The sequence below is a fragment of the Poecile atricapillus genome, chromosome 25, assembly GCF_030490865.1.
Source record: "Poecile atricapillus isolate bPoeAtr1 chromosome 25, bPoeAtr1.hap1, whole genome shotgun sequence".
In the NCBI taxonomy this organism is placed as follows: domain Eukaryota; kingdom Metazoa; phylum Chordata; class Aves; order Passeriformes; family Paridae; genus Poecile; species Poecile atricapillus.
Genome location: NC_081273.1, coordinates 5,485,301 through 5,510,214, shown reverse-complemented (window position 1 = coordinate 5,510,214; position 24,914 = coordinate 5,485,301). Strand labels below are relative to the sequence as shown.

Genomic DNA, 24,914 nt, shown 5'->3' with positions numbered 1-24,914 from the left:
GTGTGGTGTTCCATCTCTGCTCCAGCAGCTCGAGCACCTCCTGTGCTACAATTTAAGATGAGAGATGAAATTGCTGCCACGGTTTTCTTCATCACAAAGCTGGTGAAGAAGGAAGAAAAGCTGAGCAAGCATGAAATCGATAAGTTTGCAGCACAGCTGACCACGGTCCTGTTTGAAAAGTACAGAAATCACTGGTACCTGGACAATCCATCCCGAGGCCAAGCCTTCAGGTGAGAGGGGCTCAGGAGAAGAACATGGAGCCTTGGGTTGACATTCAAGAAGCAGCTCCTGGAGGCCTTAAAGTGAAATAAATTATACAAAGGGAGCCACCAGGGTACCCCTTCAGCTTGAAGGAAGAATTATTAATTGGTGAAAAGTACATTTTTATTTTCTTTCCCTGTAAATGTGTGATTAGAGAGGTGGAAGTCTTAAGATGAGTGTCTCAATTAGTCTCTGACTCCCAGGATGCAGAATTCAGGTGGTCTTAAAGTGACTTTTGGGATGCCTCTGCTTTAAACACTTAAAGCAGTAACTTGTCTCATCAGCTATTGATGAGGATTGAAAGCAGAGTCCTGTTTGAGCTGATAAATCAGCTCGTGAGGCTGAGGTGCTGCTGGGGGCTCTAAGTGAGAACCTGCACCTTAACAGTGCAGGGGCAATGAGCAGAGATTTGGGCTGTGCTCTGCACGAGCAGAGCCTGCAAAGCTGCAGTGAAACCCCAACTCCAGCTGCACTTTGCTGCTCCCCCAGGTGCATCAGGATCAACAAACAGCAGGCAAGGGATCCCCTGCTGGAGCAGGCTTGTGTGGAGAGCGATGTGGACTTCAGCCTGCTGGGCTTGCCCAAGGAGATGACGCTGTGGGTGGATCCCTTCGAGGTGTGCTGCAGGTGAGCTCAGAGCCTGGAACAGCAGCTGCTGGCTGCTCTACCAGCCTAAACCTGCTGCCAGCCTTCACAGCCTGGGTTTGGTGGATTTTGGGGTGCCCAGAGCAGCAGCACCCACCCACAGCCGTTGCAGGTATGGAGAGAGGAACCGGCCCTTCACCGTGGCGCGCTTTGATGGGGAGGAGAACCCAGAGCTGCCCCAGCAGATCAGCCTGGCCGTGGGCAGGGCGGCCCTGGACTATCACTCGGGCAGCTCCTCGGATGAGGAGAGCTTCATCAAGCAGCCCAAAGCCATCCCCACCGTCAGCAACCCCAACAGCGTCTACCAGGTGAGGCTCTGGGGGCCCTTCTGGCTCCAAAATCCCACAAGAGAGGCTCTGGCAGGTGGGGGTCAGGCTGTTCCCCCAGTGACAGGAGGAGAGGAAACAGCCTCAAGCTGCTCCAGGGGAGGTTCAGGTTTGATCTCTTCCCTGGAAGAGTTTTCCAGCCCTGGCACATGGCGTCACTGTCCCATGGAAGTGTGTACAGCCTGTTCTTAAACACCAAACATTCCCATGTTCTGTGAATCAAAAGTTAAAAACCTGTGGACCCATTTCTTCCTGATTCTCACCATACCACTCCATTTGTTTTAACACCTGTAACTATTTGAAGACCCCAGCAGTTGTTTCCACAGTGACCACCCCTGACAGAGTCGTGGTCCCAGGAGGGTTTCAGAGATTGGCACTTGGGGACATGGCTTAGGGAACAGCTGGATTTGTTCTTAAAAGCTTTTTCCCCACCCTCAGCGATGCTGTGGCTGGGATGGAGCTTTGGGAGGAGGGAAGAGCGGCAGCTCAGCTCCCACAGGAAGGAATGTGGGATGGCCTGGCCGCTCCCTCCCCTTTCCCCGGCACATTTTAACCTTGTTTCCCTTTTTTGCTGCTCAGTTTGGTGACTTCTACAAGGCTGCCCCGCAGGCCTGGTGGCTGTACCTGCACAGGAGGCCCCACGTGGCCGAGGGATTCCACCTTGGCCAGCACAGGGCCTCCAGGACCTACAGGCCCACGGCCGCTTTCGCTGGCCCACGTGTGGACAGGTACCACTGGGTCAACAACAAGAGGTAGAGCCAAGGTTCCTCCAGGATCCTGGAGCCCCGATTTTGTGATGGGGTGAAGGCTGGCACCGCAAAACCTCATAAAAACAGCACTTCCTGTCCAATCCCTGTCTCTGACTGTTATTTATGGATATTTTTTGGGGAGGGTTTTAGCTGAGATTAAGTGTTTTTAATTGATGTTAACATAAGATTGAAGATGTATTGTGAGATTCTTCTTGTAAGTTAAAAAGGAAATGCATAAATCAATAAATATGCTATGATTTTTTATCAAAGCCAGCTGCTGGTGATGCCTTGAAGGGTGTTCAGGAGCTTCTTGGTGGGAACACCAGCACATAAAGGAAGATAAAAACACCCCCCAAGCTGCTTTGAAAGACACTTTTTCTGGCAAAGGTGGAAAGAGCCAAGACCTCAATATCACCAGCAGAAATGTCTGCAGTATTTAGTGACTCACAAAAATATTTAAATTGTGCTGTGCCCCCATGAGTTTTGTACTGATGGGGGGGGAAAAAAAAAAAAGAGTTTTGAGTGACTTTGTTCTTCCCCCACTTGCTTTTTATCTACACTGGAGGCTGGGCTGATGTTTCATTGATGGGAAATGTTGACTATTTCATGTTTTGGGGTTTGGCTCTGGAGCTGGGGAGGAGGAAAGGCTGATTCCCCACGTTTAAGAGCAGGAATGGTCTTGGACAGTGCATTCCTGGGTGGGTGGCAGCACAGAGCTGAAATAAAGTGACTTAGAAGTTGCTTCAGTGGTGGAAAATAATATTTCTTGCACTTTAAGTGGAATTGCACAGATATAATTAACCCAAGTAACCATATCTGCAGTTTTTGCTGTGTCATAAAACTGCAACTCTCAGCTGCAGAGGCCTCAGAACACCTCCTGGAATGATGCATTGGTTTAAAGAATAATTTATTTAACACTAGGAATTGAGTGATTCTGTATTCTGTTTCAGTTCCTGGAAACTGAGTCTGGGCTTTTGCAGCAATATTTCTTCTCAGCTCTTGGATGTGGCCAGAAATGCCAGTTCCTCCAGCCAAAGTCTTGTCACTTAAATTACTGCACTGCTTTCCCTCTTGATTTAATGAGCCTTTGGGATGGAGAGGAAAAATACACTGGAATTACAGCAAAAGCAGAGGATTTACTTTGGATTGAAGCCTAATGCCCAGAGCAGAGGGGCAGGAACCAAACCACAAAGTTTTGAGCATCACAACTTTGTGCCCTGGGCTATTTCCTCTTCTAATGCATTTATTTGTTTTACCAAACTCTCCTTCTCCAAACTGGTTATCTCAAGGTAGTAAGAGAGCAGATCTTCATTGCCTTTACTGCTTAAAAACTGCTCTTCATCCTCCATGATCTGCAGCAGCTCCTCAGTTAATGCATCCACTTTATCCTCCAGTGCTGAAGGGAACGAGGAATTGACAGCTTCCCCTTCAAGGCTAAAAAGAGGGAAATGTTGAAATTGAGAGAGAAGAAATGCCATTTCATTTAATAGAGTTAAAATTTTACCTTCACAGGAGCAAACCAGAAAAAGTTCACTGTACAAGGTAGGAAAATAATAAATTTAAATAGTAAGTAGAAGATAATGCTCACTGTGCCCTCTGTCGGAGGCTGTCCCTTCCACTGCTGCTCAGGGGATGAAGGAAATTCTCTTTTTTCTTCACCAGCCACTTGTTGTTGAGTGATTCCTCAGACTTCACACGGAGCAAGAGGTTCTTTGTAAGTACAGAAGTGGAGAGAACAGATAAATGTTAATTATAAAAGCCTTTTTGTAGATTTTTAAAATATATTTTCATGATATTGCTGTTTATGCCGACCCTATTGGTTTACATGAAATTTAATTTATTTATGCTTCCTGCTTAAGCAGAGTAACCTGGAACCAGCTGGGTTTCATAAACTATTTAGTTGCCAAACTAAAAAAAAATTAGGGATAGTGGATAATTTCAGCCAGGTCTGGCTCTATTTTGTTCTTGTTACCTTCTCAAAGGCTTCCATGTCTGTTTGGCTTTTCACTCTCACTTCAAAAAGTTGGGAGATGAGGTTTATTTCCTCTGTGGAGAAAGGCTCCTCCTTGAGCAGCATCTGCTTTATCCCCTGGGATTTATCCCCCTGGGGGGCTGCTGAGAGCTGCAGCCTGAGGGAGAACATCTCACTGAGACAGGCCTTTAGAGCCTAGAGAAATCAAAAAATAAACAGCAACAAAAAAACTTTATGAAAGGTTTTGAGAACCTGCATCACATCACGGGGTTGGGAAGGAGAATTCCAATTCCTTCTTTAATTCCCAATGAATTTCTCTGCGTTCTGAGCCAGAACTGTGATGATAAAAGTGCTTTTCTCTTGGGTTTTCCCCTTTACTGCCCAGGTGGGGTTGGGGTGGGGTTGACTTTTTATTTTCCCAGTTCTGGCCAGCATTAACCCTTCGCTTTTAAAAGAAGGAATTTTAACAGAAATGAGTTGAATGTGATTCTCTTGAGAAAAATCCTGCTGTACCTGGTGGAAAAGGCTCAGGAAGAGGGGGTTGGTGTCGTGGCCAAGGTCCCCAGCAGTGATGTGAGCCAAGCAGTGCACCAGGACCAGCAGGAAACCTCCCCCAGAGCCCAGGCAATCCCTCAGGATGAAGAGTTTCTTCTTGGAATTCTGGCAAAAAAAGGAATATCCCCAGCTGGGACAGCAGAAAATGGCTCAGCTGATGGAAATCTTCCAGTGGTCTGTCTCAATTTTAGGTGAGTGTGAGGATTCAAATCAGTGCTGGGGAATATCCACATGCACAGGACTCTGTTCAATAATCTGTGAATTTAAAGCATTTCTGTCCTCTCCAGGCAGGTTTGTATTTATATTTTGCGAACTTTAAAAAACTTAGAAAAAGTAAGACCAAATAGCCAGATTTTATAATTTAATTACAGCAGTTTGTAATTTAAATATGGTGAAAAAAAGCAACTGACTCCTGTGAAGCTGACCTGGGGAGAATTTGGCAGAGATGAAAAGTGGTAAAACTTGGATGTGAGAAACTGGAAAATCAGATCTTATTTATTAAATGTGCTTTGGGTATGGACCTCTCACTAAGCATGAATTTAAACATTGCTGTCTTAGGCTTGTGCTCAGATATATCTGGAGGTTATTAATATTTGATAATTTTTTAATTTTTTTTTTCTCTAGAAAGTATCCAACATCCAACTATTGAAGAAAATATTTAATGCTTTTCATTCTGCTTCCCAGTGCTGGAACTTGATGGATGGAACAAGATTGCACGGATGTGGAGGGGACAAACCTGATAAAAGAAAGAATTCCTGAAGGCATTGCCTGGGGCATGGCTCTGGGGGAGGCTGGAGGCAACAGCCAGGGTAATTCCTGGAGCCTGCAGAGAGAAGGGAAAACGCTCCTGTAAGAACTTGGTGCAAGTCAGGGATGAATGGGATTTAAGCTCGTTTCTTACTTGAATGTGAAACGTGAGGAATTTTAGGATGGAGAGGCCGTACTGGAACAGCACAAACTCCCTGGGAGAAAGGGCTGCAGGGTCCACTGCTCTCAGCTCTCCTTCCTGAGCAGTAATTCCTGCTGCAAAAACAGAATTAATTCAATTAATTCATCTCTATTTGCATTTTTTATTTGTCCAAGAGGTAACACTGCAATACCAGTGGATAAAACACTGCATTTCTCATCTTTATTTTAATATTTTTCAAAGCAAAATGAATCCCTGCTGATGCATTGTGAATTCTTATACGGATAATGAAGGAAATGGCCAAAATTTTACTTTTCCTAGAGAAACTCCTCATAATCAAGGTCTGGAAAAGTGGAATTAGAGCTGGTCAGCACCAAATTCAGGTGATTTGGATGCTGAGTCTTTCTCTTTCACTGGTAGAGAGAATAAATGAGGTGTTTCTGCAGCAAAATGTGATCAAAATCAACAAAGATCAACAGCTCCCTCAAGGATGAAGCAGAAATCTTCCAATTAAACCAATTCTGGCTGTTTTACAAGAAAGAAAAGAGGTAAAATTTACTTTTCTCCAGCTTTTCGCTCTGTCCCAGCCCAGCTGCCAGTGCATGGATTTGGAGCTCGTCATTCACCTCCTTCAGGAGGCCGAGGAGAAAAGAGGGGATTTCACTCTTCATTTCCTGCCCTGGGTAAAGAAACACAGCAAAGTTGTTTTCCTAAACAATCCATTTCTCACCGTGGTTTTTGAGCAAACGTGGGGAATTTTGTAGGGAAGGTGGGAACAGTGGCAGGAAAAAGAAGGAAAAGTCAAAGTTATTTCAATTTTTATGTTTTTTTTTACCCTGCAGGGGAGGTGCTGTGAGCTGGGGGTTCAGCAGCGTGACCCTGGATGCCATCAGGTGCTCTGCCTGCTTCAGCACCTTGGTACCTGGGAGAAGAGAAAATTCCAGGTGTTTTCTGGCATAATTCCAGAGGGATTTATTGGAATGGAATGGGGAATGGAATAGGGAATGGGGAACAGAATAGGGAATTGGGACTAGAATAGCGAATAGAATAGGGAATGGAACAGGGAATAGGGAATGGAATAGAGAATGGAATAGGGAATCTAGAATGGAATAAAATATATAGTACATAATATTATAAAATTCCTTTTTCCATTAGCCAGTTTTGACTCTCCTGCACAGCATCCAGGCCTTGTTTAAGAACGGGCTGTTAAGATTAACAGCTGTGATTTTTGTACTAAATATCTAATTTTTGGAAGAGGTTTAACAACGTAGAAGTGTGTTGGAATCTCTCCCCTGCTCATTTCCATCAGGGACCCCCAGGTAATCAATACCAAAAACTCATCCCAGCTCACAGAAATTCCTTGGCTTACTCTTAGTGAGGAAGAGGAGGAGCTGATCCTGTGCCCTGGGCTGTGTCCCTGGAGCCTGGGAATTCTGGCTGCTGTGGGGTGGGGAATGGTTTTCCTGCTGCATTTTCCCTTTTTTATCTCCCAATCTCAATTGCTGCCGATCCAGCTGGAAATCCTTTCCTAGGGAAGATTTTCTCTCTGCACAATCCTTCATCAAACTCTGCAAGGAAAAGGAAGGGATGAAGTGCCTGGAAAAAGCTGGGGAATTTCTCAGGCTCTCTGAGCACGAGTTTCCGTGGTAGATAAGGCAGGTCCAGACCTCACAGTCAGTTAAAAAAAAACCCCAAAACCCCCTAAAATCACAATTTTGTGCATAACCTCCTTTTGAAGGAAGGTTCTTCTGCTGTGCCTTTCCAATTTCCTCAAGTATTGCATTCCTGGCCTCTGCTTTCAGCCATTTTATCCATATATATATATAATATTTCTATGACATTAGAAATACAATATATAATATTATATATCTTAGAAATATAATATTCCTATATAGTCATATATACATTAGAAACATATTATATATATATAAGAGATATAATAGTCTTATATAATAGTACTATATATATATTCACATTTAAAATGTGAATTTCATCATTCAGGACAGCTGCAGTCATGGTCTTATTAACATTATACTATTAATTTCATGTCCTATGCAAATGCTGCATATTCAATTAAAAAAACGTTTGGGATTTGCTCTTTTCTGACCTGAAATGGATCAAAACTACTCAAAATATTCTCAGTGTTTTTCTTTTCCAGGAAGTGCTTCAGGTGTTCCTTCAGCTTGCTGATTTTCTGCTCTCTGAATTTTTTCACTTCATTGGTTATGATGTTTGCATCATCCACAAACTGTAAATGAAAAAAACACACAAGAAAGATCCTGGTATTGTTTTGGGAATTTTGATACTCAGAGAACAAATTCCTTTCCACAGTGATAACAGCAACTATTTATTATTTTCTGAATAAGAGTACAAAACAATATATTTTGAGTTTTACCTTCTGGTTACAGCCTTTTAAACTTCTGATTATTTCCTTAAAGTGAGTTTCTCTCAGCTGTAATGACCTCACAGCTTGGATAAATTCCAGCACTAAAAACAAATATTCGGTGTTGTCCTTCAGGAGGTGCAAAATGTCCCTGCTGGCATCATCCACTGATAAATCCTGAAAGGTAAATTGAATTATCACCTGGAATATCGAAATCTGCTTTGGTTAATTCAATTTTTACACAATGTGCTGAGGACAGGTGTAAAACCCAGAGTTTTGAAAATGCAGAAGTTTTGTAAAAAAGCAGTGGAAATTTGGTAAAATATCTTGCAATTCTTTATTTTTGCTGTTTATAAATGCCCAAATAACAAACCCACAACTGCTGATAATAAATTTAGGATTCTTGTTGGAGCCTTCATAAATTTCTGTTGAAAGTGGATGTGAAGTGTCTGATTTTTAGTAGAAAATCTCAGGATGGTTTCAATAATTTTTGCCATTAAAAAGCAGTATCATTTAATATAATATATATAATATAAATTAATTATAATTATTACATAATATTATATAAAATATATAAAATAATATATAATAGAAATATAATATAACATAATAATATATAATATATAATTATATATAATATATATGCTATATATGCTATATATAATATAGATAATATATCTCTATATATTCTAGATATAATATATATTATATATAGTATAGATAAAATATATAATATAATAGATATTATTATGTAATTGTTATTAATTATAATATATTATAAATGATAGTATAAATATTATAATAAATAATACATAATAATTTAATTCTGAACTTATTTTCATTTCTAGACACATTTCTCTAAACAGACACAATTCCTGAGAGTTTGAAAAGCTTTGCAGCAGCACACTCCATGTTCTAAACCAAACTTGGAGAATTTTAAAGCAAAATAAAAAGAGAATTTTACTTCCACCACGAGGTGTTCCAGGCCTGTGCCCTCCTTTAGGGATTTCAGGGCAGCGTTCCTGAGCCTGTGGCAATCCTGGAGCAAAGTCACCCTTTGCCTCAGCTGCCTCTGTGAGAGGAGGGAATAAACCACAAGATCCCCAAATTTCTGTCCTTTGGTCTCCTGGATCGCTTTTGTTTCTTTGGCTTTTAGCTGGGGAGAAAACAAAGATTTACAGGCTTGAGGAATTGTGGAAATGTTGCAATTTACTTTGGTAAATCAATTTACAAGTTACAAATCCAGAGGGGATGAGAATAAACCACCATGAAAATAATGGAATCAGCTTCCAAAAAGACTTTGAAAAATACCTTTTCCTCTGTCTGGCTTTGAAGCTCCAGCCTGAACTGTGCCTGCATTTTCCTCAGCTCAGCCTCAGCCTCTGCGTTTAACCCCTTCAGCAAATTCCCGTCCCGATGGTGCTGCTGGAGGAAATTCACTGCTCTGGCTGCTTGCTGCTGCTCTCTGCTCTCTGCAACCTCCCGGGCCACTTCTTCACCTGCATTTGGGCAGCTCAACCTGCTCAGGATGCTGCTCACACCTTCTGGGCAAGCCCTGGCCTGCAGCAGGGAAGCATAGTGAGAAAATATTTTATTTTTCATAGGAATAAACTGGTTTTATCCAGCACTGTGGGTTTGGAGAGCGGGGTTCTGCACAGGAGGTTTCTGTAATTTTTTGGATTGTCCATTTGGAGTTTTGTGAGATGCCTTTTGAGGCTCAGGCAGGCAGTGGGGAGGCACAAAAATCACAAAATCCTTTACCTGGAGGTGGCTGTAGAGATCCAGGACTCTGTAGAGACACTTGTGCCTCAGAGCTTCCAGCTTTACAATCTTCATCCCTGACACCTGGAGCCTCCGCGCCACAGAGTCTGGGGAGGGCTCAACTTCCCGGGGATGTTTCTGTTCAAAGGATTTTTAAAAAGTGGGATTTTCTACACCAAACAAGAGCTCTGTGGGCAGCAGAGCAGGTCCCATTCCCAGGGCAGACCTGGAACACTGGAATTTCTGGTAATGCTGAAGGTGGTTTGATAATTGTGGAATGGGGCTGTGTGTTTGTGCCATCCACTCCTGCCAGGTGACAAAAACCCCCAGGAAATGCCTCAAACTCACCTGCTGCTCGCTGAACTCACAACTTGGGCTCTGCAAACCAAGCAGACAAAAGGACAACTGATGGGGAAGCTCTTCCAGGAAATGTTGGGGCTGTTTGGGCACTGCCAGCTCGGGGCTGAGGCTGCAGTGTTTGAATTCATCCAGGTGTCGCTGGAGCAGGGCTTGTCCAGCCTGGCCGTGGTGTTCTGAGAGCTCTTCCAGGAGTGAATCCAGCGTGCCAGCCCTGCTCTCCAGCCCCTGAAATGATGGACATCCCACCTGCATGGTCAGGAGCGCCAGGTGAAGGAGAGTTGAGCCTGAGGTGTAAAACACTCCGGCAGAAATTAAAAATCCTTGCTCATTTGAGCGCCAGCAGTGGGATTTTAAAAATCCTGGTTTGTTTAAGTTCCATCTTAAATACCCAGGAGTTACTGAAAATGAGGCCACTGCTTCTTGTGCCTGAACATTGAGAGGAAAACTGAATTAAGTTCTGTTTTACTTTGCCATAAGCAGGTTTGGGTTTTTTCCTTCTCTAATAAATGACTTCTTGCTCCAATTTTTTGAAGCAATGTGGGAAAACTGAAAGGAATTGAGATGGGAAAGGGAAAAACTCTTCCCCTGTGTGTCAGCTGAGACATCTGAGATGACACAGCTCCAAACTTACCCAATTTCCTTCGTGGCACTCCTTGAATGATTGGTAGAAGGAGCAGACAGTGCCCATCTCCTGTGCCAGCAGGGCCATTTCCAGATGTGCCCGCTCCCAGCTGTGCTTCTCCCAGAGGAACCTGCAGCCAGATGTGCACAAACAGCCTGAAAACATCTGCTTTTCCAAAGTTACAGCCTGAAAACATCTGCTTTTCCAAAGTTACAGCCTGAAAACATCTGCTTTTCCAAAATTACAGCCTAAAAACATCTGCTATTCCAAAATTACAGCCTGAAAACATCTGCTTTTCCAAAATTACAGCCTGAAAACATCTGCTTTTCCAAAATTATTGCCTCATCCACGCACACCTGGAGATCAGGGATCTCCCTTGGAGCCACGCACCACCCCAGGAGTTTTTTCCCCGAGGAGAAAACTTGCAAATAATGTATTTTTCTCACCAAAACTGAGGGAATCCCAAGGGTTTCTCACCTTGTCTGCATTTCTTGCTGCATGTGGGTGATCCTTTCTGCAGGTGAGGGGAGCAGGGCAGGGGATGTTGTGGAAACTGGAGTGGTTTCATGATTTTCTTTGCTTTTTAATGCCTCTGTGTGAGCAGCAGAGGCTTTTAAAGTGCTCCTCGAGGAGTAGCCTGGACAAGGAACAAGAGGAAAACACGTTTTTCTGCAAGAAATTAATTATTTTTCAAACTTTTCCTTGCCAGCCCTCACCAAAGTTAAGGCAAACTGAGTCTTACAGGTGATTTCAGGGCTCATCCCACCCTGGGGCAAGTTTGCAGCAATTTAATTTGATTTGTTCAACAAAATCTGATTTGCATCTGTCAGATGGAAAATGTTCTGGGTTTAAAGTTGAAATAATGCAAGAATAAAATAAGGGAAGTGGCAGTGCCTTTCTCTTCTCTCTTACCTGGTGATAAATTGTTTTTTCTGTTTTCCTCCAGCACCTGAACCACAGACTGGAGCAGTGGGATCAGTTTTTTTGGGATGAACTCGCTTGGATTACTGGAGATCCCACTGAGATCATAAAATCTGCTGCTCTGAGGCTTTTCCAAGCTCTGTGGTGACCCCGAGAAAGGCACCTGGAACAGCACAGAGCAGGCAGAGGCTGTTGGTCTGTCAAAAATGTCATTTTTATCAAATTAAACCTCATGGCATTCACTGCCTTTCCTTACTAAATTATACATATTTTATCTATTATGTAAAATATATAATATATAATATTATATATATAATTACAATGATAATATTTTTTATATATTTTATATATATAATTATAGACACTTAAATGATAGATTAATAACAGGTAATTATAATAATTCAATAAATGCTACAGCAACTTTTCCAGTGTTTATTGTCCCAAACTCTCAGATCTTTTCATATCCTCCACCCTGACAGAAATGTTGCAAATTTGAACTTTGACTTATATTTAATGCTTTTCTCGTGTGAATTTTTTGTGATTGCAGGTTTGGGGTGTCACCTCTTGTTTATGCACAAATTGTTTTGCAGCCTGTAAAATATTAAATGTCTGCTGTACTTAAAGTGACATTTTATGTGGCTGTGCCTAAAATTTCTAGAAGGGAATTCAACTTGTTATTCCAGGTATAAATTCATCTTCCTATTCCATGCTTAAATTTATAATTCCATATATAAATTCAGTTTGTTATTCCATGTTTGAATTTAATTTATTCCATTTTTAACTCTTGCAGAGCTGAGCTCTACCTGCTGTTTTGCCACCGTGCTCTCTTCATCCTCCTCCTTTCCTGGGCTGCTCAGAGCCTTTATCCAGAGGTTTTTCAGCGAGGATATTTCACTCATTACCCTGTGATACAGAACTTTTACCTGAGGTACAAAATAAAAAGCAAATAAATAAAAATGAAGAAATAAATAAAATAAAAAGCTGAAGGGAGCTGGTGAAATTTCCCTTTATGTACTGAACCCCGAGCTGTGTCAGTTTTTTGAGGAATGATGATTTTTATTTATCTGTTAAATGTTTGCTGTGATCCAGCTCCCTCTGCTGTCTTTAAAACCTCACCTGGAGTTACCAGAGTGCCACAGGTGGGGTCAGATTTGGGCTGGGAAATGCTCTCCTATTGATTTAATTAATATATTTACCATAAAATTCAAATTGCACACTCTAGTAATTTATTCATCTCTCCTCAGTTTAACATGCAGCTCTCCAGTGTAGAAAATCCATATTTATTTTCATTTTCTAGATGAAAACTTGAAGCTGGAAGCTGAAGTCGCTCTCCAAAAATTGTCAGTTCAGAACAGAAAAGAATTTTAAGAACACCAAAATATTCTTCCTTAAGGCCACTGCTCTTCCCACTTTTAGGAAATAATAAAATGAGGACAGATTGATTTATTTCTTGTGCCCTAAAGAGATGAAAGTTGAAATAAAGCATCAACCTCATGGTCAAGGGTTGATGAAACAATGGGAACAGAAAAAATTATTCAGGTTTGGGCTTTTCACATGAAAAGCAGCCCCAAATCTTGATTTTTACCTCTTCTTTGAAGTGCCCCAGCGTGGTGGTAACAGACTGGGACTGCCTCAGCAGCAGCTCAAAGAAAACTTTGGTGTTAAAAGAGTCGAGGTCTATTTGTCCTTCAGGCTCCCAGGCATTCCCCCTCCTCAGGAAACAGGCTGGAAATAGGAATTTTCATTTAGTAATGTTGGGAGGTTATTTATTTTAAATTTTCCTTTTATTTATTCAATTTTCAATTTATTTTTTATTTTCTTTGACTTATCTTTCTAATGAATTTTTCATTTTTTAAATTACCTTTCATTTATTTCTTTATTTTCTTTTACTTATTTTTAATTTTTTTTCTATTCCTTATTTTCTTTTCTTTCTTTTATAAATTTTATCTCTTATTTCATTCCTTTTAGGTTGGTTCTGCACACAAATGCTCAACCCAGCAGCCTGAACACAGGATTTGGCTCCCTTTCTGTGCAGAATCCCACTGATTTTTAGTTTTTTTGGGGTTTTTTTGTTGCCTGACCTGTGCCAGCAGCGCTGTGGGAGTGCCCAGCCTGGGGCTGCAGCGAGGGGTGAGGCTTTTCCATGGAAAACACAGCTGGAATTCTGGAGGAATATCCCTGCAGGTTGTGCTTCAGCTGCTGCCTGCGGAACCGGGGGCTGGGGCTGCCCCTCCGAGCCCAGCCCTGGCCCCGGCACAGCAGCTGCAAAACACCAAAATTCACCAAAATTCACCAAAATTCACCAAATAATCCCCTTTTCTTCTGCAATAATCTCCTTCTTCAATAATCTCCTTTTCTTCTTCAATAATTCCTTTTTCTTCTTCAATATTTCCCTTTTCTTCTTCAATAATTCCCTTTTCTTCTTCTTCCACCTCCCACTGATGTGATTCACTCACCAACCCTCACCCAGCACCTACCCCAGAGCCAGATTTCTAATTATTAATAACCATAATCAACAATTAGAAATTAATATTTGTAATTACTCTATATGATATTAACATATATAATAAAATATTTTATATATTCTAATTAATATTTCTAATTATTAATAGTAAACAGAACAATCTAATTATTAATCAAATTATTAGTGATCGATTCTTAGTAGTTTAATAATTAATGATAAAATAATATATATTATATATAATTATATAAATATATATTAAAATATATATATAATATGTAAAATATATATAATATGTAAAATATATATAATATGTAAAACATATATAATATATAAAATGTATGTAATATATAAAATATATATAATATATAAATATGTTATATATAATATAATAAATAAAGCTCTATATTACAATATATATAATATCAAAATCTATATAATTCAAAATATATATATGTATATATATGTGTGTATATATATGTGTATATATATGTATATATACATGTATAGATATGTATAGATATGTATATATGTATATATATACATACATGTATATACATATCTATACATATCTATACATATCTATACATATATATGTGTATATATATATATTGGGGTTTTGATGGGATCAGTTCATGGGGATGAATTTTACCCCATCTATAAACCATAAAATGGGCTTGGGTTACAATTTATTCTGATTTTCAGCTTGGGGAGAGCAGCCAAATTACGAGTTCTTGTTTAAAATCGTCTAACATTGACTAAAACCAACAAAGAAGGAAGGAATTGTGGGTTCATTTTGTAAAATCCCGTCATATTCTGTGAGAAATTCAGATTAATTTTACTTACTGCCAACGCCAGGGTGGCCGCCAGCAGCAGGAGGAGCCCAGAGCTCCCTGCAGCAATCGCTGCCCAGTCAGGGCTGAGCAGCAGCTCCCTTCTCCTGGCAATTCCCACCTGGACAGCAAATCTGGGAATGCTGGGGAAGAAGGGACCATCCTCATAGCAGTGTCCCCCCGCTGGCATCACCCTGAGGTACTGCACGACAACACAAACTCAAATTTATCACTTTAAATCCATTTTTCCCGCATTTACCAACTGAGCAGGAATCGCGCCCTGGCAGAAACAAACTCACGGTTATTTCTGTGCTACAAAAAGGCACTCACGGGTTCTGGCGGCTTCCAAACTTCCACCTGCAGCACAAAATGCTTTTCCAGAAGGGAAATGATAAATAAAAAAGGGTTTTTTTTAATGTACAAACCATTTTCTTGTGCTTGTTGCTGCTCAGCCGGAGCACGTAAGTGCCGGGGGCCTGGAACTGGAAAAGGAACAGGAGGAATTTCTGGGAATTTCTGGAAATCTCCCTGATTTCCTCCCTGAGGCTCCGGAAATCTCCCCAGTCAAATTCAACGTTTGTGTTGTACAGGTTGTTTCTAGGAGGGAAAACATAAAAATTCCTTGTGGTTGCCTTTATTAAATTGAATTATTTTTATTTCTAGGCTCATAACTGGGGTGGAGGTTTATGAATTGGGGGTTGTTGATCCCAGAAGGAAATCGAGGAGCATCAGGGGGATTTCAGGCACTGAAATGTTCCCACAGCTCCAGCATTTCCCCCCCAAAATGCAGCAATTAACCCCAAGGAACAGGAATGTTTATTTACCTGTGCAAAAATAGTTCCTGGAAGCCCTTCTAGGCCAGGAATGGCATCACCAAGACTTGAAGAGCAATAAGCACAGATTTAATTTTGCCTATTTTAATAAGTAAACTTGAATTTCTTAATGACTTAAACGCTGTTTCCTACAGCACAGCCCTCTCTGTGAAAAATACATTGAATTATGGTTAATAATGAGAATTTTACCCTTCCTTGTCACTTCTTTCAGTTCTGTGTTGGAAAGAAGGTGAAGAATTTCTCTTTGCTGAAGTGAAAATGCCTGAGAGATGTTCTTTTCTGTTCTTGGTTGTACTTACACATCATAAACTGGGAAATGCTCCCTGGAGATGAGGAACAGCAGGGTCACCTTGCCACTGATGCAGGTGGTGGGGTTGAGGATGCCAAAGAATTTGGGTTGGGATGTGGAATTTGGGGGGCTCAGGGGATCCCTGCACTCCTCGGGGCCAGGGTGATCTGTGAGAGCACAAAACAGCCTCAGGAGGTGGAAATTCCTTTTTATATTCATAAATAGATGCTTAAATAGATAATGGAATATAGTTTCTATATTATGTATAACATGTACTGTATATTTATAGAGTATATATAACATTTTAATTAAATACAATTTAATTTAATATAATTCATTAGAATTTTTTACTTATTCTAATTTAATTTCATATATAATATCAATAATAGTATTTATTATAGGATACATATTTTATATATTTATAAATATTTATATTTAAATATATTTATCTTTATAATATAAATATATTTTATAAGATAAATAGAAATAAATAATAAAAATCAATGTATAAATATATGTAAATATATATAAACATGCAGTATAAATAGAAAGAAAATAAAGTAAATCTATGAGTCTAAAACTATATAAATATCTATAAATAAAAAGATAAATATATAAAAATAAGAATTAGATATATATATATTATATAAATATAGAATATAGATATGTATATTGTATTAAAATATAAGTATAAATAGCTATAAATATATATATATATATGGAAATTTAGTTTCTAGAATTAGACAATTTTCAAGACAATGAAACAGAGAATTCCAGAAGAGTCCCAGCTCTGCCCAAAATGAGGAATGGGAAGAGAAGGAGCCCTGGCAGAGCCTGGGGAGCTGCAGGAATCCCTGGAATTCTGTGTATTTTGGCATTTTCGGAGGGAATTATCAGTGTTCCCTGTGTGTGGGTGCTGCAGGGGCTGTGTGCACGTGACAAAAGCACAATAAAATTCCAGAATATCTCAATGAAATACAAATTCGGGAGCTTTGCAGAACTCACCTGCAGCTGCTGCTGAGGGAGAATTCATTCGGTGAAGTGGTGAAGCCTCATCCAGCACCACGAGGTCGTGAAATTGTTGAGGGTCAGGATTATAAACCCCTAAAAATCCCTTCCCTGGAGTGGCACAAAACCCAAAACTCGGTCATTTCTGCTTCTCACTATGAATTCTGCTCTGAATTCAGCTTTTCCTTGTAGAATATCTGCTCAGCAAAGCCCCCAGGCATCACCTGCAACCTCAAAACCCAAATGGGATCATTTTTAGCACATTCTGCTCATTCTGGGGCACTTTTTAAAAACGTTTTGGCCTTGCCCAAAGCTTTTAGGGATTTTTTGAAGCAGCAACTGCTTGAACTTGGTAGAAGTCAATGAACCTGTGCTGGGGCAAATAATTCTTTCCTATTGTCTGTATTAAATTTTCTGTGCAAATTCTGCTTTTACTCCTGGATCTGGAATTCTGAGGGGAAAATTCTCAGCTCCTTCGAATTTTGCTCAGAGAAAGCATTATCAATTTTAATTGACATTAAAATCTCAATGCCAAGAAAAAAAATCTGTGCGGGTAAAGGAGCTGAGAAGGGATTCCAGCTGCTGCTGTAATTTAGGAAGGAAACCCCTGAATACCTGTCCTTTTCTGTACCACTGGAAATACACAATTTTCCTTTGGAAATGCATAAAATTCCCTTGGAAATACACAGATTTCCTTTGGAAATACTCAAATTTCCCTTGGAAAATAAATTTCAAATGAATATTCTGGGATTGAGCAGGATAAATTTGGTGTGGAGTGCTAAACTTACATTGCCATTCTCAGCAATAAACATCAAGATTTCTCATTATTTATGTTTTAAACCCCATGGAAAGGCTTTTTGTGTGCAAACACTATTTAATACCCTGATAATTTCTTTTCCTCACCGCTCATCTCCACCAGGTGTGCAGGATGGGTTTGTTGTCCTGCAGCACAGACATCTTCCAAAGAGAAATTTGGTCTTGGTAGAACTTTCCTTAAGCCTTCCAAGAGAACAGCAGCCTAGGAGAAAAAGAATTCAGATTTTTATTCTTTTTTAACCTTAATTTTATTCTTTTTTTTTCCCATGGTCAAAATATAATTAAAAAGTACTTTATGTGCCTAACAGAATAAGGTTTGGGGATTTGCTGTTGTTGTTGGACTCTAGAATTTTCTGAGCAAAAGGGATGAGGGGAGAAGCAGGGAGATGGTGGAAATGAAGAGTTTTATTTCACCTTGCTGCCATTGGTGTGGGTGATGAGAAGCTGAGCTGTTTTCCCCGCACAGGAGAGCTGCAGGGTGGTTTTTTGTTGCCTCCTGCACTGAGAGTCGCACACCCCCTCCAGGCTGCCAGAGCGACAAATGCAGAGCCCAAGGAATTTGTCATAGCCTTGGAAATCCCTGGGGACAGCACAGACCTGCAGGAGGAGAGGGAAGAACTGTGCTGGAACATCCAGGCTTTCCTAAAGCTGAAACTGAGACAAAACCTCCTGTGCAAACAACAAATAACCCTGCAGTGCCATGCTGGGTGTTTTCAATTTTGCTTTTTTGGGGTGTTTTCTGGATTTGGGATTTAATGAATGCACAAATACCTTCTGGGAGCAGTAGCGAGCCCATCCTGTCTTGGTCAGGCACTGTCCCTCCTGGTTTCGGGAGGCTGGCTCCCGGCACACCGGGTACCTTTGCCTGGTGCAGAGTTTTCCATCCATCCCAGACCTCCTAAATCCGGGGGGGCAGGTGCAGAGAGCATCACTAGGCTGGGAATTCAAACACAGCTTTGTTTGGTGTCCAAACCTCCCAGGATGGCTGTAACCCTGAGAAATCCAGAATATTTCTAAACCTGCTATCCCCACTCCCTCCCCTGCGGATGAAGAGAGAAAGGAAAAGCAAGAATGAGCAAAAAGTGAATTTTTTGCTGGCGGATCATTGGGAATTTCTCCTGTACCTGGAACACCTGTCCTTTCCCGAGGCACACACAGGTGCTCTGCCCCTCTGCAGGCTGCTCTGCCTCAGAGCCACAGGGAAAACAGGATTTTTGGCCAGGCCTGGGGTTGAAGAAATCCACAGGGCAGGGCAGGCAGCTGTGGGAGGGCAGCGCTGCCCCATCCGAGCGGAACGTTCCTGGGGGACATGGCACCGAGCTGTTCCCTCCAGGGCAGAAAAATCCTTGGAACAGCAAAAGAAACCCCTGTCAGTTTTCCCTCTGCAAAGAGTTTGTGGTGCAGGTGAATGGCTGTGCTTCCAGTTTAAATATTGCAGCGTATTTTAGGTCATAAATGGGTTAAATGCATCCTGCTTCACCCAAAACATTCCCTAATTTCAATATTATTTAATTTCGTGATGCAGAAAGGAACTCTTCTGAGATGTGAATGTTATGCCAATAAAATGCAGCACTCTGCATTTGTTCTCTAAGCTTTTTTACCTGTTTTTTACCTGTTGCTTAAGGTCAATTCCTTACCAAGAATAATTTTCTGCAATGTGAATTTCAGCAAGCCCAATCGATTATCTGAGAATAATTGTAACAAAAATCAGGCCTGACTGCCTTTTTATTGAGGAATATGTGACTGAGAAGCAAATAATCTCTGATAAATTATCCACAGTTACCTGCTGGACAAAGTGGCAGGCTCTGTTCTCTTCTTTTGCAGTGAATCCCACTCTGACACTCCTCATCTTTTTCAATTTCCCCGCTGGTGCCAGGCAAGGCTGGAAAAAGAGAGAAAAAGAAGAGGAAAAGGGCCATGGATTTGTTGCCCTGAGCAGCTTGAACAGCCAAAAGTGGGTGGGTAACAGAGGGGTGAGGAGAGCTTTCCTTTCCTGCTGAATATTTCATGGTCAGGGAGAGTTAAAAGATTGGTGTGAAATATTTATGGGAGTTATTTGAGCCCTGCAGGTCACAGAGCAGAGCTGTTCTCTGCCCAATCCACGGAATATTCACATGGAATGAGGCCAGGGAAGCGCTGATTTGTCATTTTAGAGTTTGCTCCTGGGCAAGATGAAGTTTCAGGAGGTCCACACAGCAACCCTGGCTTTGGAAAGTCCACAAATCCTCATTTTCCACAAGGGATCATCAGTTAATGTGGGATCAGCTGCGGTTCTGGGATATCCTCAGCATAAACTGTGCGGCCTAAAGCAAAAAGCTGTCGGGAACTCGGTGAATTTTGGGATTTTGCTATGAAAATTAACAATCCCCAGCTGGGTTGTCCCCTCTGGTTTTCAGTAGCGATTCAGGGACCTGGTTGTGAAGGATTTCTGGGATTTTTGGAGGTGCCAAACCCCGGCAGGGCTCCCGCAGCGATGTTCCCACAGCAGAGGGCAGCCTGGCTCCCTGCAGGATGAAGAAGAGGGAATCGATGCCACATTTAATATTTCATATGTTTATAGTTTATATAAAATATATTTTATGTATTTTATATGAGACCTCACCCTCGTAATCCAGAGCAGAAATCCCAGCCCCTGCCTGTGCCATGTTCCACATCCAGCAGAGGTTTCTGTTTCCTCACGAAGAAATTTATAATCAAATTCTCCAGAGCATTTCTGGGTGGCTTTTCCCATCTTCTCATAACAAATGCAACGTTTTTCCTTAAAGTTCCTTCACAAAACCGCTTGGTCAAGGACCTGCAGCTGGGTGGAGTTTATAAATATATATATATATATTTATATAATACTATATATATATAATAAATGTGATCATATGATATGATATATTCATTATATATATATTTATATAATACTATATATATATATAATAAATGTGATGATATGATATGATATATTCATTATACATGATACATTATAAACTCCGCATTCCCTGGGCGTGCCTGGAACTGCCCCCTTTGGAGGAATCCTGGAGCAGCCTGGAATGCAGGATCCCGCCTATCCCTGCAGGGCTCTGCTTTGCCTCAGGGTGAATTCTGCCCATTTGGATTTCACCCAGCTGCTGAGAAGGATTCCACAGCGAGTCCAGGGGTTCTGGTGCTGGAATTTCTTAATATTTTATTTTTGTCTTCATTTTTATCTTTATTTTTATCTTTATTTTCATTTTAATTTTTGTTTCCATTTAAATTTTTATTATTTTTATTATCTTTATTATTGTTATTATTTTTATGATTTTTAATATTATTGTTTAAATATTGTTAATATTTTAATATTGTTAATTTTATTTTAATTTCTTTTTAATTTTGTATTATTATTTTTGAAATTTTTAAAAAATATTCTTTTTTATCCACTGAAGAGTTTGGACAAACCTCCCAACCCTGGGCCTGGCAGAGCTCAGCTTTTGGGAATGATGACCCCAGAGATTCCCTGAGGGATTGAATACCAAAGGCAATTAACAGCTTTCCTTCCCCTAGGAGATATTTTAGAGTCCTTATTCTGCTGTTGGCCACACAAATCGATGAAAGAATAAATAAATAAAAGTCTGTGATAAAATCTGAGTCCTGGGCTGGTGATTTCTGGCTCTGATGAGCATTTGCTTCCCTTTTCCACAGAACTGATCCTCGTGTGCCAGGCTGGCGTTTTCCTGGCAGGGACGGGGATTTATCAGCCCCATAAAAGGTTTGGTGAATAATCAAACCCAAGAATTAATGCCTGAGTCACTCTCCCAGCCTTGGCTGACTTCAATCATCGCCTACCTTCGCTTTTCAGGCTGGCAAAGGGGCAGGGAAAAAAAGGGGGAATACTAAAAAAAATCTGGTTTTATTTTTATTTTTATTTTTATTTTTATTTTTATTTTTATTTTTATTTTTATTTTTATTTTTATTTTTTATTTTTATTTTTATTTTTATTTTTATTTTTATTTTTATTTTTATTTTTATTTTCATTTTCATTTTCATTTTCATTTTCATTTTTATTTTCTTCTTTAAATTTTAAAATTCCGATATTTATTTCTTTATAAAAATCCGGTTTTAATTCTTAAATTTCAAATTTTTAATTTTCAATTTATTTTTTTTTTTAAATCCAACTTTCAAAAAAAATGGGGAAATGAGCAGCTATTGGTTAATAGCACCTAAATCCACCTAATTATTGAGCATTTCACACTGAGCTCAAGTAGCTCCTGAAAAGAGCAAACAAAACCAGCTCTGGGTCTGTGAAATCATCCCTGGTGCACACACAGAGAATTTATATACTCATAGAATTATTTTGGTTTGGAATTCTGTTGTTTTTCCCCTTGCTGAATGAATCACCAGTGTTTTCAGTCTCTATTCCACAAGACTCATGTGATTTTTAGCTGTTTTTAATCTATTTTTTAGCTACTTTTAAGATATTTTAACTGTTTTAAAGCTAATTTTAGCTATTTTAACTATTTTTCTTCCTGGGCATTGGGCTTTGAACTGATTTATTTAAATTCCATGGCATCTGAAGAAGCAGGTACTGATTTATCTCTAAAATCCACAGTTAGCAAGTCAGATAAACCAAATATTGGCCTTATTTCTCTGCAAAATTTCATGGAAATTTCTCAGCAAAAGGAGCCACAAGTGGAATATGTTGACAAGCAAATATTTGACAAATATCTACTTTTCCCAAGCTATTATTTCCCCCCACTTTAGTCTCCAGCTATTATTTCCAGCAGGTTTTGGCTCTGCTGAAGGAGAGTTTATTTTGCCAACCCTCGGTTTACAACCACCTGAAGAGGAATTGTATAAATGCTGAAGTAATTTTTGAAGAGTTCTGGGGAAAGGCTGGGCAGTGGCTTTTGGGACAAAGCCAAGGGACTTTTGCAGGAATTGCCCTCAATGAACTCTCAGAGGACTCAGGGCCTTGAGAAATGCAATTTATTTTGAACCTTGCCACATAAAACCCAGCACAACCCGTGGCTTTTTTGGGGTCATTTGGCACCTCCAGAGCAACACCCACCCATGAGCTGGGGCTGTGAAAGTGGCAGATTCTCTTTCTGTTTTCCTGCCTCTTTCTTTGGTTTATTTCTATTTTTTCACCGCTGTTTATTGCTCTTCTTTTTTATCCTTTTTGGGGAATCACGACCATAATATTGTTTTTTAATTGGCACAGCACCTCTGGCACTTGGGATTGGATTTCTGTGTTAAAAACCAAAAAAAAAACCAGCCCTGAAGATAATTATTCTGAGATAATCCTGAAAAGCCAGCTGAATCTCAATTTAAATTTAAACAAATGAGGATGGAGGCCAAAGAGAGCTCAGAACTTATTCAAATCCCAGGGGCTGGAAGTGGTTTATTTTCACTTAGGCTTTGCAGTTGTATTTTTGCAGCGGGAATGTTTTGTAGATAGATGGATTAAAACATAAATTTTATCTCTGCAGCCCTGACTCTGGGGGAGGAGGAGATGTGAGGAGTTAAACCCCAAAGTTTATTTAACCGGTGTGGGAACGCAGCTGAGGTTTTTTTGGGGTTTTAACAGAGGAGAGGGGGATAAATAGCGAGCTGCAAGGAAATAACCTGCACTGCTGGAAGTGTGTCACAGTGTAAATGTCACCAGGATGGACTTTCACAGCTCTGGAGCTCAGCAAACAGCGCTTGGCTCCCAGCTCGAGGAACTCGAGAGTTCTGGGGAAGTTTATCAGCCCCAGCTATCGGAGCAGGGGGAGCCTCGATGGGTGAGCAACGATTCCAGAGAAAAGGAAAGGTCCCGTGGGCTGGGAGTGCACACCTGGGAGCAGCAGGGATGGGATCAGAAACTGGCCAAACTAAAGCTTCATTTGTGCTCACTGGTGTTTCCTACAGCCTCCCCAGCAGGGAGATTCATTTCCTCAATTAAATAATTTCAATGATTTCGCCGCAGCTGCGAAAAACCCAACTTTTAGTCCTCCAGAACCTCTGGGTAAGGGTACAGAGTAACCCTAACTGGGTAAGGAGCAGGGAGAGCTGCTGAAGGAAGTTAAAACTGAGATTTGCAGCAGGCTCTGCCTCTAAAATGCTTCAGGTCTCGGGGTTTGTGAGGGTGAAAATATTTTTGGCCTCGGTGTAGAGCTTTGAAGGCAGGTTGGTGTGTGTTCCTCTGCCTCTAGCACTCAATTAGCTGCAAATGCCTTTCTAGAAATAATTGTGGAGGATTCACAAACTCAGCAGCAGCAAAGGGACCCAGGGGCTTTCATTTAAAACAAAGCAAACCCGGGCCAAATGGAGAATTTTAAACCTGCTGCTAGGTCTTGTGTTAGCAAAACACAATGATAGTGGGCAGCAGCCCCTGGGCTCCTCAGCTGAGGATTTTGGGCTCTGGGAGGTGAGAAATTGAGCAGAATCTGCTGGGTGATTCGCTGAGCTGGGTGAGAGCCCAGATCAAACCCTGGGTGTTTATCCTGGGTTCTGCAGAGCTGGCGTGGGGATTTCTGCCTCTGCTTCTCACCCCTCACACCTCCCCGTGCCTGTGCTCGGAGATCTCCTTCTGCTCGGAAAAAACAAGACTTCTGTAAACTTCTGGGGCTGCTGATGGATAGAGATAACAAACAGAGATAATTAAGAGCTGGGACCTACCCAGACAGGATTCTCATGGGTGTAGCAGCTTCTTCGACCAAGCACGGAGCAGAGCAGAGCCTGGGGCCCTCCTGATGCCAACTGGGGAGCATTTTCTTGGGGTTTTAAACCTGGGAAGTGATGTTTTATCCACTCAAATCTTGCTGCTGAGCCAAGTGAGCCCCAAAGCTGGGCCACTCAAGGAGGATATAAATATGTAGGGATGCCTGGAGTGACAGCCTGCTTGTTGGCAAGACAAGGAATTTTTTTCGGCACATCCTGCGACTCACAGGTGGTCAAATGGATGTTTGTCCTTGGGACAAGCTAAATTTTGGGGTAAACATGCATGAAACGAGGAGGATGAGGCTCCACAGTGCCATGAGAGCTCTGCTGTCCATGTCCAGTGAGACCCAGTCCTGCCCTCCTTTTCTTTTTCCCTGCCTCTCCCCACTGCTCTCCCTCCTGGAAGTGCCTGAGATTCAGTTTTCAGTTCGTGGGACTCCCAAATCCCTTCCAAAAGCTCTCCTCCCCACAGCTGCAGAAACACGCCTGCCTTTTAACTGGATCCTTCTCCTTCCAACTTCCCCCAGCCACAAAGCAAGCAGGAAA

At 41.0% G+C, this 24,914-nt stretch overlaps 1 protein-coding gene and 1 long non-coding RNA gene across 2 annotated transcripts; one reads left to right on the top strand and one right to left on the bottom strand.

The window, feature by feature from the left end:
* The first annotated feature begins 57 nt into the window (after positions 1–57).
* Positions 58–1,989, top strand: BTG4 (BTG anti-proliferation factor 4). The gene is made up of 4 exons (XM_058857095.1): positions 58–230; positions 751–888; positions 1,019–1,214; positions 1,812–1,989. The coding sequence occupies exons 1-4, from the start codon at positions 58–60 to the stop codon at positions 1,986–1,988; spliced, it is 684 nt and encodes a 227-aa protein (XP_058713078.1). The 3' UTR covers position 1,989.
* A 1,350-nt stretch (positions 1,990–3,339) lies between these two features.
* On the bottom strand, positions 3,340–4,055 carry LOC131588200 (uncharacterized). The gene is made up of 3 exons (XR_009279537.1): positions 3,954–4,055; positions 3,570–3,691; positions 3,340–3,415 (listed from the first exon to the last, which is right to left on the bottom strand). It is a non-coding gene; the product is annotated as an uncharacterized LOC131588200 (long non-coding RNA).
* Positions 4,056–24,914: the final 20,859 nt, after the last annotated feature.

What these genes read in the sequence shown, in the direction of transcription:
- BTG4 (XM_058857095.1), top strand. Translation starts at nt 58, where the DNA reads ATGAGAGATGAAATTGCTGCCACGGTTTTCTTCATCACAAAGCTGGTG. An exon ending in CCCTTCGAGGTGTGCTGCAG is followed by an intron (nt 889 to 1,018) that starts GTGAGCTCAGAG and finishes CAGCCGTTGCAG; the next exon opens with GTATGGAGAGAGGAACCGGC. An exon ending in ACCCCAACAGCGTCTACCAG is followed by an intron (nt 1,215 to 1,811) that starts GTGAGGCTCTGG and finishes TTTGCTGCTCAG; the next exon opens with TTTGGTGACTTCTACAAGGC.